Raw genomic sequence first — 16374 nt, forward strand, 5'->3', positions numbered from 1 at the left:
ACTAAACAACTCTCTCCCTCACAACCTGACCTCCCAATACGTGTCTACTCTGTGTCGCCGGTCTCCGGTTAAACCCCTATCTCTCAGACATAATGGAAAGCCTTTATGTGAGGCCTTGGCGTCCTGCCTTTTACTGTGCACCGACACTGGCCTCCAGAGACAAATTGGCTCCTACGCACGGTTAATAAAAGTGTGGCCCATTTGCACCAGTGTATTGTGAGGGATGGCGAGCCATCACTTGGCTGAGTTACTGTCAGCCTCCCATCAGTGGAATTGGCTGTGCTGTGACATGGCCAGCCATACGAGGTGTGGCATGCTCATAACTGTTAAGAGGCTAAACACTACGCTGCTAGACACCATAGAGGAAGAATGAGATGAGATGGGGCGGCTATATCATACATTTAATGTAGGAGGGGAGGGAAAATGGTTTAACAACAACTTTTGGATTTCCAAAGGATATTGTGATGTTGCTGGGGGTGGTCTGGTTTTTTATTAAGACGCTTATGTCTGGGGGTCCTTGATTTGAACCACTGAGCTATGCTATTGGCAGTGTGAATTTATTCTATGTTTAAGGGTATGGGTGTCATAAGTGAAGCTTAGGTGAGGTAATTGTATGGGTTGCTACTGCTACATCCCTGTAACCATACGGTAGTAAAGGTATTGCCCATTGTCTGAGAAGCAGATTTTTGTGTAGCTATGTCGACAGCCCAGCTATTGTATTTGCCTCACAACAAGTGTACAGATTGCGGGTGAAATAAGCTCAATTACCATCCTCGTCGGTGCGGCAGAGCAGGGGTTCGCTCTCTGGGCCCGGCCCAATTTCGGTGAAGGCGGCCAAGGTGACACGGTACTGGGTCCACTTCTCCAGCTTCTGCAGCAGCACCTGCCCGTCCCTGGGCGGCACGGCCGGCTCCTCCATGGGTTCTCCGGCACCGCCGCCTCCACCCTCTACGAAGGCTCCCACCACCTGGTAGCGCACTAGGTACCCCGCCAGGGCGCCATTCTGGCTCTCCACAGGCGGGGGGCGCCAACTTACCAGTAGGGTGGTGGAGCTGGAGCTGCTGCACTTAATGTCTTGAGGGGGGGCTGAGGGCTCTGGTCAGGTGGGAGGATAGGGAGGAAGGGGGGAGGAGGAGGCGGAGGAGGAGGCGGAGGAGGAGGAGGGGAGGAGGAGGGGAGGAAGGGGGAAAGGGGTGAAAAACAAAAAACAAAAAGATGGGAGAGATAAAGAAAATGATAAAAGGAAAAACCCAACTCAAAAGGAGACTTGAACTGACAAGAATGTTAACACAAAACAGAAACACTGACTCATCAGGCAAATGTAAACGTAAAAGGTGTAAGGAGGACTGGACGACACAGCGTGCGTAATAATGAAGCAAAATGGACGCCTCTCGTGAGATACTGGGCCAGTTCTTTTGATAGCTGGGACTATGTCACGGACTCACAGTATTATATTTCCAGACATGTGCACAGTGGTCTGTAACACCAAGGGGTCTGTCAGGGTCTGTCAGTTATCAGCCCGTGTGTGATACCACGGGAGCTATCTGATGTTAGCCTGTCCAGGCCTGCACTGCGCGCTACACACTCACACTATCGATTAAAGGATAAAAACCAGAGCCCCTCTCTTTTTGGCAGACTTACACTCCTCCTTAAACTGAAAGATGATGTGCTTCCAGTATGGGAGTTAGAGGAAGGGGGAGAAGTAGCAGAGTGGGTCTTTTTATTATTATTAATATTATTATTATTATATAAAAGCTATTCAACACAGTGGCTGGGTTTTTTGTGTGGAGTGCTCTTCCAAAACATATTAAAAACGACACATCTGTGAACTTCCAAATCAAAATGGAAGCCTATACGTTCTAATCTGCACAGAGCTCTTAGAACTCGTGCGAGTGAGTGTGCAAGGAGTGATAAAATGTTTCACTTCTCAACCCGCACCAGGCATTAGACGGATACGAGAACATAGATGAGACACTTTCTATCCAACACTCCTCCGTGTGACTATAATATAACATTCTTCACATCATTTGTGACAAGCCCAGTTCATTTTTTACTATCTCATTCATCTAGGATAGTGGTGGGCTAAGCTAAATGAAAAACATGAATTCATAGAAAAAGGCATTCCACATTGTGCAAATCTTGGACAAAAATGGAAATGAAATCCACAGGAAGAAAAGAAAATACAGTATGTTTTCATTCCAAACAAGCAAAAGCAAAACACAAATTGACACGAGCTACTGGAAAATGATTTTGATCTGTAACCGAGGTGACTCAAAAGAAAAACGTTAGGGTCCGAAATGTCAAATCATAACAAACATGAAAAAAAAACAGGCTATTGGGCAGAAAACGGAAAATAAGAACATTAAAACTTCAAAACACAAGTACAGTCTGCATTATACGTACCTGGCTTCCTTCAAATACTAACTTTTGAAGACCTTCTTACCACCAGCACCTGACTACAGATTGCGCTCACCCTGAGCCAGTGAGTACAACCCTCTCCTTCCACAGAGTGTGTCCAAATAGAGACACGTCTTATCAAATTCAAACCCAGACAACTGTGCTTTGTAGTCGGTCAAATTGGCCTGTTGAGATAGGTCGTTTTGGGCTGTTTCGGGTTGCTAAGAGGGAGAGAGTTGGCTCTGTGCTGTAGTCAGGACTGCATTATACTCTTGTATAACTTGGGCCGGAGGGAGGGTCCACAAGACTGAGGGATGGGAGCAGTTGGGGGAAAACCTACACCCACTGGATTCTGGGTGTCTGCATTTGACCTTGGGGGAAAGGACACAGTTCCTTTTTTATCTTAACCGTTTGCTCAGAGAATCCCATTTCATAGCTTCCCCACTTTTACCGACGGGGAGTAGCCTGCCGCTAACTCTTAAACAATAATGAAAAATAAAAAAAAGAACACAGGCAGCACCGGCACCGAGACGGATGACTTGTGCTGCTGCATTCATTAAGGTTACTGCTGCGGTACCAACCGCACTGCCACTCTTGCTAACAGTGCAGCCGGAGAAGACAGGAGGTATTTACAATCAGTGGACAGCCTCAGTCAAAAGCTATAAGAACGGACTGTTCTGGAACAGCTACAATTTAGAACCTTTTCTGTGTCCAATGTGCTTATTTACTTACGGTTTTAACGGATTTGAGCCTTTCAGCTTCTTCTCTCTCCATTCTTCCCCACAATAGATTGTATTTTGCACACTCTCAGTGTCAAGAATGATCGCTCGGTGCTCAATCATGTGAAGAGAGAAACTGTGGAATCTGTCAGGGTTTGAGCTATGGCGCCACGCAGACCCCTCACACCAGATAAACTTAAGACAGGCAAGGGGCAGAGCCATGGGGTAAGCCTCGGCTCCCACAAAGCCCAGTGGTGGAGATTATGGACGCTAGAACTATGACAGCAACAAAAGATGGAACTCTGGTAATGATTCACTTTCAGTAGGTATTTTGAAGCATCTTTTGAAAGCCTGTATGAATGCCATATGATTTGACATACAGTATCATTAGTCATGTCTGTGGAGATATCGTAACCATATTCTAAGTCTGTTATGATGTGAACGGAAGCTTAGAGGGAGATGTGTTCTGGGTTGTTTTCTAGTGCTGGTAGAGGCTTTATAAATGACTGCAAACATGTACCTCCTTCAATAGCCCTGCTCGCAACACAAGCTGGTCCACAAGTTATTCGTCTGCGGCTAGTCACAAATCAAATTCACATTCAGTCAGGAGTGTAAGTACAAGATGCGTGCGTTGTGTTTTCATTTTCACCGTCAATGTCGAATGTCAGAGAGGTATTTGTCATCATTACGGAATTAATCCGACTCCATGCCAAATGGCCGCTTTCGTACAAATATTCCAATAAATCTAAAAACCTTCAGCAATTACAGTAAGTGGTGGGCTAAACTGCTTGTTTGGCTAAATACAGGGATTTAGAATCAGCCATTTTAATTTGAGCGATAACACTCCACTGGGTGCTGGCAGCTTCAAGGTATAATCTAAATGTGTAACAAAGCCTGACAATCCAGAGGTCTCCCTATAGCTCATCGGCAAAGCGTGAAACTAATTCAGACGCTATGAAATGGGATTCTTATCTGACATCCTAGGGCCCTTTACTCTCCCCTCTGCAAAAATCACGTAACACCCACCCCGGGGTCCTGCCTGCCCCCATTACCGTTCCTCTCGGCCGGGTAACGTTGAGGGAGATAGGGGAAGCTCCCGGTCCCGGTGTGTGGACCCTCCGCGGCCGCGTCTGAACGGTTGTCTCATAGGTATCTCAACCTCGTCTGACTGGGACAGCGTATCCCAAGGGGCCTTGCGTCTGAATGGGGGCCATTGCTGCCCACAGGACCAGTGTAGGAACATTTAACTCAATGGTGCCACATACATTTCTTTATTTCCTAGCCCAAAATAATTGGACTCGGATACACTTTAATTGATCTTCTTGGAGCCAGATATTGCAGATCTGAGATCAAATAAGTGACTTCTTGAAGTTGGGTGTAGGTGAGGAGTCGGGCAAGAACTCCTTGGCTGTGGGTTTTCACTGGTCCTTAGTGGCAGAGCAGCCCCCATGACAATGGCCCCTGGTCACGCCACACTGACTGAAGACAAACTCCACACTCTGAGGACATTTGTACTGTACCAGAGAAGATCGACAGAAAGGAAACAAGGAGAAGATTGCCTTTTGTCTTTCACTTCACTTGGTTGGAAAAGAGGTCCAGTCTGCCGGGTAACGCAAGGGTATTTTGCCGGCTCAAATCTAAAATAAATCTTAAATGTTCTTGGGTAGTATTTTATTTTGTGTCTCCCGTCCTAATGGTCTTTCCCTAACATGTCATTCGTGTTTAAACACATCTGAGTGTGTGAGTAGCAGGCCCAGGCAAGCCGCTGGTAAACAAGGTTTCCTCTTTTCCTCATTATACTGTAGCCTGCAAATGTGTGTGTGTGTGTGTGTGTGTGTGTGTGTGTGTGTGTGTGTGTGTGTGTGTGGCTTATGTATAGCGAGCAATCTCATGCTACTCCAATGAGGTGTGTGTTTATAATGACAGTGTCTGGCAGTGCCGCACTAAGGTAATTGGATTCTTAGAAGGGGGAGGAGGATGGAGATATGTATGAGGGCCAGCAGTCTAGGGCGGGGCGGTCATGTGTCTCAAAGCAGTCTCCCAGAATCCCTTGGTTTGTTTTAAGGGTGGAACTATGTGATGATTGGCTTTGCTTTTTGCGATGGACACAGCATACTCTTTACTTTACTTGATGTACTTCTCCGCTCTTTTACTGCCAAAGTAAAATACATTTGTTTTCTAGAAAGCCAGCACTTTAGGGTGTGTGTGGGGGGGGGGGGGGGGGGGGGCACTGGGAGTGTTTGTTTTTGTGCTACACGTCGCACTCTAATAGTACACTCACTTTTGCTGAGGTTTTTGCCACGAGGCAGGGAGTTTCAACTAACTCCACTCTTCACTGCACTGAAGATACTTGCCCTGAGCTAAACATGTCACAAGGACCTTTATCAACTCAGACTGAGCTGTCTGGAAGAGACATATACTCTCTATTCCCAAAATGTATGAGTAGCCAAACCACAGACATGTTGTATTAATATTTAACCATTTCACATATGGAGTCTCCTAACCTATTTGTGACTCTTATTTTGGGACAAGTATAATGGAAATAGACTTCTAAGTTGAGTGGCTAAGTGGCAGGGGTAAATGGGGGGGGGGGGGGGGGGGTCGTTGCTATGGGCTACGGCAGACTGGACCACCTGTGCCAAACAAACACTTACCTCAAAGGCATCCACAAGATCATGTTTTGTTTTGATGTTTTTGTGTTGTGGTGTGAAACACAGTTTTGTTTTAACTGTCTGAGTTCGTAACCTTTCTGACCTCTTTGATGTGAAGCCACTGGCTTTTTCTGACACCTACTTCGGAAGGGGTGACTGGCTGTACACGAGCAGCCATTGACTAAGAGAAGTGACTGATGTCCCTGGACTCTAAGGACAGAGCTCAATGGGTTGAAAAAGGAGACCCTCAGCACAAGCAGGGAGCTGAAATAGACCCCAGGAGATACTTACTCTAATTAAACGAATAAGGTTTGGAAATGTTATCACTAAGTGGTGTATGTTGTAGCTGGTGTGGTGGCTGCAGTTGACTTCACATTAGAACCCATTCGCCAGCAAAAATGTGGCAAGCTGCTTCCTGATGTAATGTGTGCTTAAAAAAAAAGTAAAATCTAACTAAAAAGTTATTAAATTGACTCAACAAAACAGGAGGAAGGAAACAAAGTAAGCAAGGTGATGTCAAGCCATTCCAAGGAGAGATTTTGTTTCCATTTCAGACAAGGGTAACGTGACAGAGACAGCAATGGAAGGAGAGACAGAGACAGAGAGAGAGAGAGAAAGAGAGAAGGAGGGAGAGAGAGAATGGAATTGCTGGAATGGTGTGAATGGAATGGTATCAAACACATGGAAACCATGTGTTTGGTGTGTTCGATACCATTCCATTTATTCTGTTCCAGCCATTACAATGAGCCTGTCCTCCACAATTAAGGTGCCACCAGCCACCTGTGACATACATACATATACAGGCGGAAATACCAACACACATACTTGAAGACACAGAGACAGAGATGGAGTTGACTGTGCATATATAGGTAGGGTCATGCCTGGTGTAGCCGTTGATCAAGGATGCAGTTACAGAATCTCAACAGCACCCCCAGGGGATAGGAGGGAGTATTGCATGCAACTGGTGCCCTATAAGTGATTCAGCAGCACTGTCTGCATAGCTATCCAAACCACAACCAACATAAATGTGAAGTGGTTCTCCCAAAGCCCTATACCCCCAACAAGGGGCACGGCTAACAAGTTGCACTGGTAAAAACAGAAAATGTGTTAAAGGAGGTCTCCTCCCACTACCATGGCTTTCCGATGGCCAACCCCAGTCAAAGTTCTTCATTGTAAACCCCTTAGGAATCGGAAAGAGGACAAAACAGCTCCAACATATTCTCAAATTAAACATCCATGTACATTACTGAAATGATAATGGAATTGTGTGGGCTATGGATACATGGATGCTGTATGATTAATACACTCATTTGATCTAGGCTAGGGAATCCACATATTTGAGCAATGCTCATTGATCTGTACAATTTATCTATATTAACTTACTACCCTGCAGAAATGTCCAAATTGCACAAAGGCTGCCCTGATCCATCCACAATGTAAGCAAATCCAGATACATTGTCTGAGTTCTTTGGAGATAAAGCCTTAAACCTCAACACATAACTCATATCTAAATCTTTGAATACAGTATGTAACCCCTAAGGAAGTCTGGAGACTTACAGGAGATTGTACATGTAATATCCTAACAGCTCCACATTCCTCAACCAGCATTGAATATTTGTATTCCATCTTCTGCACCTACTGGGTACCATGATGTCACTTGTTTGGGACTATTTTTAGCAAGCAGTGTTTCAATTATTTAGATGTGTTCCTGGCATCTGGGGAACAAAATGTACAGGCCACTCCTGAGTTGACCGGCTGGAATTCATTTGCAAGGTAGGGCTGCTGAGGAACAGTAAAGGCTTGTGATTGGATGGTTTTGCTGCCTGTCTTCAGATTCCTACACCCACCCGTCTACACCCACCATCTCCCCTGTCTACTGACGGTTCAGCAGAAAGCCATGGCAGTTATTGGGGAGTTAGACATTTTCTATGTCTCAGTCACATGGGTTAAAGTGCACTTGCTGTTGACAAAGGAAAACCAACTGCAAAACCAAAGCAACTGCAAAACGTTGTCTGTCCACATTGACCGGTTTGTTTGACAATGTAGGATAAACTGCATCATAGTTAGCACCATGACATACAGTTTAAACCCAGGTTAGAAAATAATCAAATCAAAAGGTAAAAAGTGGTTAAAAGCCATAAACGACTGTGAATACAGTACTCACAACCTTTTGCATTACCGAACACAACCCTATCCTCCAGAAGAACAGCATATCGCACAGAGTGTATGTCATGTTCATGAGGCAAACATAAAGATATTGTTGTCACGTTGAAGTCTTTGGGAGAAAACATCATTGGTCATTCACAAAGCATTAAATCACATGTTTTCAAAAGATGACCTGCATAGTATTGAATCAAGAAAGACATTGCAAAACTGAATCAGCTTTGAACCCTGAGTATGGCCTAATAAAACACATTCACAGTTCAAAGGTGATGAGAACTTCAATATCAAGGCAATAACAGATACGCTTCCTTTAATTCCATGGTTCTAGCCTGGAGCCAGGAAGAGAGTTCATGTCCTCACAAAATATCTGCATGATTAAAGGTCCCCAGAAGACACACATTGTTAACCGCTGCATCACAGAATCCTACCACCCGCCCACACCCCACACAGAGTACATGGAAAAGAGAGCAAAAGGGCTACATACTGGCTTGCAAGGTTTTCTGGGATATTTCGTTGGTGAAGGCTCCAATGCCTTTGTTGGAAATGGCAGCCAGAGAGAAGTAGTACTCTGTGTTTGCTCGCAGACCCTCAACGACGTATGAGGCAGTGGGGACAAAGGTTTTGGTCACCTGTTGGTGGAGAACAGAGGGAGTGAGGCAAACTTTTGACGGAAATTAAATATCACTTCAGTTTACTGTACCTTTTGTTTGTTCCTTTTTTAACCTTGTTTGACCACCTTTCCTCAGATAGAGTGTTCAAGAGTACTTAAAGGCAAAAGCTTGGTTAACAATCTTCCCACAGCTTTAAACAATGGACAATAATATCTTACCTGGCTGCCAAAACTGCCCTCTTTGTACCGAAGCTCAAAGTTGATGATTCCCTCCTTCTCAAAGGCAGGTTCCCAGGTCAACTCGATGCTTGTGTCGGACACCGCGCCAACTTGGAACTTTGTTGGCTGTCCGGGGACTAAGATAGTCAAAGATACATTTAAATTAGTGACAGTGATCATTGCAGTGAACCTTCTTTCCTTTCTACAGTACAGGATCATAATGGATCACTTGTGGTATGCATTCATCCCTAGTGAGAGCACACAGACATGTTGATAGGAAAGGTTGAACCCAGAACCCTAACCTCCTTGCAGCACTTTGACGTGGATGGGGTCAGAGAAGGGCCCATCGCCCACCGATGTAAAGGCCAGGACACGGATGGTGTAGGTCTCAGACGCCACCAGGCTCTGGATGGTGGTGATGATGCTATCCTGGACATTATGGATCTGCCATAGGCTCATGGGCTGGGACGGGTCCATGGTGTAGTACACCCGGTACCCTTTGATCTGCCCGTTGGGTTCCTCAGGCTCGTCCCAGCGGACCATCATGGTGTTCTGGGAGATGATCCGGGCCTGGATGTTGCGGGGCGGACTGGCCGGGGCTTGTTCCCCAGTACGGGTCTCCACCGGCTCACTGGGGGGGCCCTGGCCGATCGTGTTGAAGGCCGAAACGCGGATCTCATACTCTGTGTTGGGGTAAAGGCCTCCGATGCTGTATCGCGTGGTGGTGATGCCGTCCATGGTCTCAAACTTGCTGTCAGGAGACTTGGCGCGGTACTGGATGATGTAATAGGACACAGGGTCCGGGTTGCCCGAGTCCCAGGTGATGGTGACGCTGGTGGCCGTGGTCTCGGTCACCATGGGGATGCCTGGGGGCTTGGGCAGGGCTGTGGGGGTCAGGTGGGGAGGGAGGGGTGAAGAGGGACTTTTAGATGCAAACATAGAATTATCATAAAGATGACACCTCATAACACATCTCCATGCTGGTTTTTCCCGACCATAGCACTAGTAGTAGTAGCCTAGATGAATCCCTGTGCCCCCTCTTACACTTGACTGTGATCTGCGCGACCGCCTCGATGATGCCCAGACTGCTCATGGCCACACATGTGTAGTTGGCCGACTCTCGCACGCTGTTGAGTTCCAGAACGTTCCGGCCCACCGGCATCTCGTCCTCCGGCGTCAGGTCCTCTGAGTTGAGCATCCATTTGACATAGGGCATGGGCGACCCTACCGCCACGCAGGTGATGTTCACACTGCCACCTGGCATGATCTCGTGACTGGTGGGCGGGATGGAGAAGCGAGGGGGCACGCGCCGGACTGGGAGTGGGAAGGAGGGAGGGAAGAGGTGGAGGGAGGGAGTCAAAAAGAGAGAGAAAAAGAGGTAACAAGACCGGCCGATGAAAATTGAACCTTTCAACGGCATCCGTTACATCAACAGAGATCAACACGGTGCATGACAACTAAATCAACTAAATCTAGTACGTTTTTCTAGGACATACTTTCCAAATTAACATAAAAATACTAAACTAACAAGAACTGCTTCAACAACAATATAGATTGACATTAAAGCAACGATTCATAGCAACAAGGTTCCATTTACCAAAATTTGACCCATCACGGCACAATTAAAGACACAAAAATCTATTATGAGTTTCTCATCTTTGAAAACTGAACTACTGACAGAATATGCATCTACAACGTGGAGTTAACACCCATGAAGACAGAGTATAATATTTGAGGGAGTACTGTATGATCGATGCTATACAGTAAACAGGAACTTCCTGTCCTCACAGCCACTCACAGCAAACCAGGAAGTTGGCCATTATAGGCCCTCCCACGACAAAGGAAGAATAAAGGAAGATCTCAATTGCTTACTCCTCTCGTCCTCTCTCCTTGTCTCCCTCTCAAAACCCATAGGATGAGAAAGCCAGAGCTCTCTCCACGCTGACCTTCTCCTCCAATGGGTTTTGAGAAGGAGACAAGGAAAGAGGAGAGAGGATGCGAGGAGTATGCAATTGAGATCTTCCCTAAGACATTTCTCCCATTGTATTTATTCTGTGGATAGAGTTATTATAGTTTGAGTTGGGGCCTCATGCGCCTGATTGGTAAACAGGCTCGTGCTCTTAGTCCTAATGGTACCTGCTAGCTATGGCTAATGATGAGAAACTTTAATCAGATTTTTGTGTTTTAGGGTAGATCCACTGGACAAAGCCTTTTTAAGATCTGACACGGTTCCATTGATAGATGCAACTATCAGTCCCACAGACAGCATGCATAATAGACTGAGGTAAACCAAGGATTAAATGATAAGTAACAAAACCAGATATAAAATTGAGATAAAATGCATCGAGGAATATAACTTAAGGTTCGCTAGCATGCCCAGACAAAGACGATTGGAGAGGAAAAGAGAAATATCAGATATAGGATAAAGCGCGCGCAAGGAATAGAGACAGAGAGAGAGAGACAAAAAGAGAGAAGGGAGGGGTGGGAGGAGGGAGGGGGGGAAACCCACTTCAATGCTGTGTAAGCTCCTTTTTTTTTTTTTTTTTTTTTTTTTTTTTTTTGCCAATGTGACCTAATGTGACAGTTGGCACATTGTCACATCGCAGTCCTGGCAGAAGTAACACAAAATAAGTATAGAGAAGAACAGGTAGTGTGTTTATAAGAGGACATAAAGAGATAGCTGTAGTAGTTGTAGCTAGAGCGGAACTATCACAGATAGTAAAAGAAGTCGAGAAACAAACCGACAGAAGGTAGAGGAAGAGCTGGAGAAAGGTACAGTACAATGGACGTCTAGGATGGGAGAGAATTGGCTGTGGGTTGAATGGTCAGAGGACGTTGATCATGGGATTGAGAGAGGGGAGAGGGTTGAGTTGGGTAATAGTTTGGGTTTATGTGAGCATGCATAGTATATCTACATGCGTGCGATGTTTGCGATATGTGTGATGTAATGCTATGTGTGTGCATGTGCCTATTTGTGTGCGTGACAGACACACTGTGTATGAGGCTTTGGGACTCAGGTCGAGAGAGAGAGAGACGTAAAAAAAAAAATGATGTGAATATGTAAGGGGTGAGACTCAGACTTTGAGACAGACAAGACAGACAGACAGACAGAGAGGACAAGGAGACGGGACACGAGGCAGAACGGAACAGACCCAAGCAGCAAGGCAGCAGACTGAAGGGACAGACAGACAAGACACTGATGGGCACAAGGATGTACTGTACGCAGAGGGAGGGGAGAGGGTAGAGGAAGGTAGGAGGGGAGAGGGGCGGAAGTGGGATAGAGTAAGGAGACTGATTCTGGCCAAAGTAAATAAAAAACATTGCTCAAAGTGGGTTCAAGGTCTCACACACTGGGGCTTCAAATCAGAGATTCAACTGCCCCCCCCCCATCCCCCAGCTTGTTGCCAACAAAACCAGGGGTGCACTAAGGTTAGGGGGGGAAGATGGGACATAGAGGAAAAATGGCATTTCAAACACACCGTGTCGATCCAAATGGGATTCATTCGATAGTAATATTGGATAGCCTTGGTTGTTTTTCCACGAGGGAGAGCACCAATCAGCTTACAGCACACTCCTTCTAAAATGATTTACCCGTTTGTGTACACTATCGAGTGTGCATATCAATAAAGTAACTCTGGGCTGGGATCTATTATACATAAACCAAGCTTGTGCACAAAGAGACATCCAAGAAATGTTCATCTCTACTACTTTTTTTTAACTAGAATCTGAACTACAGAATACAACCAAAATTGATTGGTCACAGAATCATGGAGGCGTATCGCCTTTGACTGTATGTGTAAAATGACTAATAAAGCATTTATTCACATGACTTGTTCTGATTGAGTTGAAGATGAATGGTGACCATCTATGGTCCCCATTGGCCGATAATCATATTATCTTATACACCCACACCACTGCTCTCCTGGAGTACCTTACAAAATACCTCTAATTCACTGACAATGTCATTTGTTCCAGTTACTACCTCAGAATGTCACAATCCAACCTTGAGGCTCTATTCCGATAAAGTTAGCTTGTGGTACCTACACGTTTCCTTTTAAGATAACATTATGTAAAATACATTTGTGTTTACTTTTAGTAAAATGGTAACTCAAATTGCATCATGTCAAAAAGACACCAAATAAACCATAACACCTTTGAACTTTTTAGACACATTTGAGATAAACACAATTATATCCAAAATTGGCTCCTATTTCCAAAAAACGAAAAGAACGTAGGCATCATATTCAACAGGAAGTGACAATCACAATGCTAGTAAAACGGTGGCATGACATAATTTATTTCATAACAGGTCATGACTGAATCAACCCTCCATTTATATCAACGAGTATAACTTTGTTAACAGGCAGGAGAGAGTGTAGTTTCAACATCTTTCAGATGTTACAACAATCAGGCATGTCAGAACAAGGTCATATCTCTTAGCATTTTTGTCATGATCCCTGTCCTGTCCTGTTATGGTAGGTATGATGTCACTCTTATGGCAGCCGTTTTGTAGCGCACCTAGAGTAAAGCATTCAACCAAAAAGGCCATAGCCTTATTCTAATCCCTCCCCAAAAAGTGCTTATTGAAGAACAAAGGTGAAAGGGCAACCCATTCCTCACACGGACATGCATGGTTGTGACTATGGCATGAGTAACAGACAACAGTCAGGCATCCTTCCATCCACCAGGTCCGACACAAGAGAACCAGTACAGTCCAACCATGTCAACCAAGCCCATCCAAGCATGCCATTCCCAATCTAGCATGGTGTGGGGACACATACACACAAAATCAAAGAAAGGAAATCCAACTTAAAATCCACAAAACCAGTCTTAATAGCATACACAATATCACAGTATGCATGTGTGTTCCTCAAGGCTCTGTATCAAGACCATTGGATGTTTTGGAACTTGTGTTTTGGGGGGGGGGGGGGGGGGGGGGGGGGTCAAGGCAAATAGAGGACTTACGGACACTTTTATATTTGACTTACATAAATCAAATTCCAAACACTTGAATATCAAAGAAGTCTCATTTTAAGGGAAGTCCAATCAGGATGAATTGTATGGACATTCGAATAAGAGAAGTATTGGTTTTGACGGTGCTGTTCTCTCCCTTGGGGCGAGGGTCAGCCAATGGACCGGGAGCGTTGGTGGTTGAGTGAATGAGGCTTTAACAGAGGAAAAAGATCTAACCCTTCACCTTTGGCTACCTGCACTTCGAAGGCCCTACTGTTTTCTGTAATATAAATCTCCCCCTTGGAAAAAAGGGTATACCAACCTCCATTAAATTATTTCAAGCATGCGTCAAAGGAGCAGTCATCTAACCTCTAACCCTATGCATTTATGTAGCCTCTGATGAATTCTGATGAATTCTACCCTCGTAATGTCTCCAGAATATCTGTTTAAACAGAGCATCATTAGTTGACAATAAACGCAGCTTCGTTAAATCCTATTCATCTTGAGATGGGTAGGGTGACCGTGGCAGAGGAATTGGGAGCTGGGCCCCCAGTATGCCGTTACTGGTCGACATTTGTATCTCTAGCCAATGCCTCACCCACTACCATTACCTTGATATAGTACTGTATACGAGATAATTAAGGGATAGAGTGGAGTACATGTATTTATCATTGCACCTGGCTCTGTGAGATCGGCCGAGCAGACAAGATGTGGTGAGTGCTGCTCTTTCTTTGCGATGCTACCCTTTAGAAACGCAAACCCAGCTTAAAAAGAATCCCAATTGCATTGACACGTCTCCTCATTCACAAAGACCAGGAGCCCAACCGGCCGATATAGAATGGAGAGAATAATAGACCACTCATTTTGACTCAGTAACAAGTATTTAATCCTATTTAAAGCCCCAATGTGGAGAGAAAGACAACTCAAAGGTCATACAGTGGACGATGGTGGAGAAGCAATCAAGAGAGAACGCCAGAGTACTGCGGTAATTCCAAGTGGGCGGTACGTGGAAGGAGTTCAGTGCCAAAACAGAGGTCAGAAGAAGGCGGACATTATCGGCCATTTTGGTGAGGCAGTCTGTCCTGCCCCAAAATGAAGGGGTAAGCCAAAATAATGTGCAGCCTTTAGTGTCACCTTGAAGCTGAGATTACACCCTCTTGGTGCCTGAGGACACAGGCATGATATGGAGATCCTTTGGTTACACTCGTGGAGTGAGGCCGAGCACATTTACATAGAAACCACAGGGGCCGCCCATATTAACACACCTTGGCTGTGGCAATGCTAAATAGTCTCTATGGGTGGCTCATCAAAATGGATATTATCACATAAGGAATACTGACAGAAATCCTGGCTGGATATCTGATAATAGCAAACAGTAGGCTCAGAAGATTGTATAGTGCCTTGTTTTTCCATCGTCTTACAGGTAGACAAGCAGCCAAACGATACTGCAGATATGTCTCAGCTTTGTGGTGAATTAGTCAGATTGGAAAATGTATAAACATTTGGTCCAGATTGAGAGTAAATGGATCCCTGTTTTGTGACCCCCAAAAAAGATGCATTTCTTAATTCATACAGGGCTCCAAGGATACAGATATGTGCGGTTTTGAGGGGGCCTGTCATCTCCAGGACTCCTTCAAACAAACATCTACTTAGCAATGGCTGGCTTCCACTTTGGCCAGCGAGAAAATAAGGTGTAATCTAGCTTTCTTTCCCAACAGTTACACACAAATGCACAGCAGGACATGCAAGCGCATTCAAAACAAGGCAGGCATCATAGTAGGGGTGCAAACATTCACATGCATTCATCACAGCACAGTCTTCCTGCATCAATGACAATGAGGATAAAGTCTTTATTATATTTCTCCAGACACTAATTACAGACCTACTACGATAATATATATATATATATATATATATATATATAGATATCAATATAGGTCTGCAAAAAAAATCTGCCGAAATGTAATCGTTGCCCAAGTCTCCTGGGCTCACTTGTTAAGTTTCCTTCGTTGGGATCATGTCATGTTTTAAGGACTCTATTGTGGGAGGACAATAATGGGAGGATATCAAGTCTGCGGTATGCAAGGCTTCAATTGGTACATTTGCTAATAGAGTGTCTTTTTTATCATTAATTGGTGCAAGGTACAGTGGGAGCCGACAAACCCCCTCATTTGTGTCGGCGACGAGTGAGGGCTCAAAAGAGATGATTATGTACATTTGCCTAATGAACTGTCTCGCTGAACGGCGTTAAGACGGAGGATTTCAAAGGGGGCATTGGCTTAGTTGAGTCTAAAGCGAGACGGGCAAGGAGACACAAAAGAGACCACACATGTCGAGAGCAGCAGCAGAGCAGTGTGTGGGTCGACTATTGTGAGATGTCATTAACCCTCAACTGCAACTTGGTGGCTCCACTGCTCATATTGGGGTTAGGATATGTTACAGTGTGCCATAAAGATAGTACAGGACCAGGTCCACGGGCGAATACAACTACAAAACTAAGAACTAAAGCCAATAACCAAGTCCATGGAGACACGGCAGGGGGCGATGTGTTTCATTATTTATTCTTCCGCTTTTGCGTTGGCGAGGGTACAGGCAAAGGGGTGAACCTGTGTCTCTCTTAGGCAGCCTACATGCTCGGACCACATGGGCACTCGCGCCACAG

At 45.1% G+C, this 16374-nt stretch overlaps 1 protein-coding gene across 15 annotated transcripts in view; it reads right to left on the minus strand.

Annotated features, from left to right (window-relative positions):
* The window catches only part of LOC139408979 (receptor-type tyrosine-protein phosphatase S-like), a 216867-nt gene that overhangs the window by 78567 nt on the left and 121926 nt on the right, over nucleotides 1-16374 (minus strand). For all 15 annotated transcript variants that reach the window (XM_071153536.1, XM_071153535.1, XM_071153534.1 and 12 more), the window contains 5 exons: nucleotides 9804-10073; nucleotides 9062-9643; nucleotides 8760-8896; nucleotides 8415-8559; nucleotides 769-1095 (listed from right to left, as the gene is read on the minus strand). In XM_071153536.1, the coding sequence (XP_071009637.1) occupies nucleotides 769-1095; nucleotides 8415-8559; nucleotides 8760-8896; nucleotides 9062-9643; nucleotides 9804-10073 (1461 nt within the window). The remainder of the gene's footprint in view (nucleotides 1-768; nucleotides 1096-8414; nucleotides 8560-8759; nucleotides 8897-9061; nucleotides 9644-9803; nucleotides 10074-16374) is intronic.

This window comes from Oncorhynchus clarkii, chromosome 5 (assembly GCF_045791955.1).
Source record: "Oncorhynchus clarkii lewisi isolate Uvic-CL-2024 chromosome 5, UVic_Ocla_1.0, whole genome shotgun sequence".
NCBI lineage: Eukaryota > Metazoa > Chordata > Actinopteri > Salmoniformes > Salmonidae > Oncorhynchus > Oncorhynchus clarkii.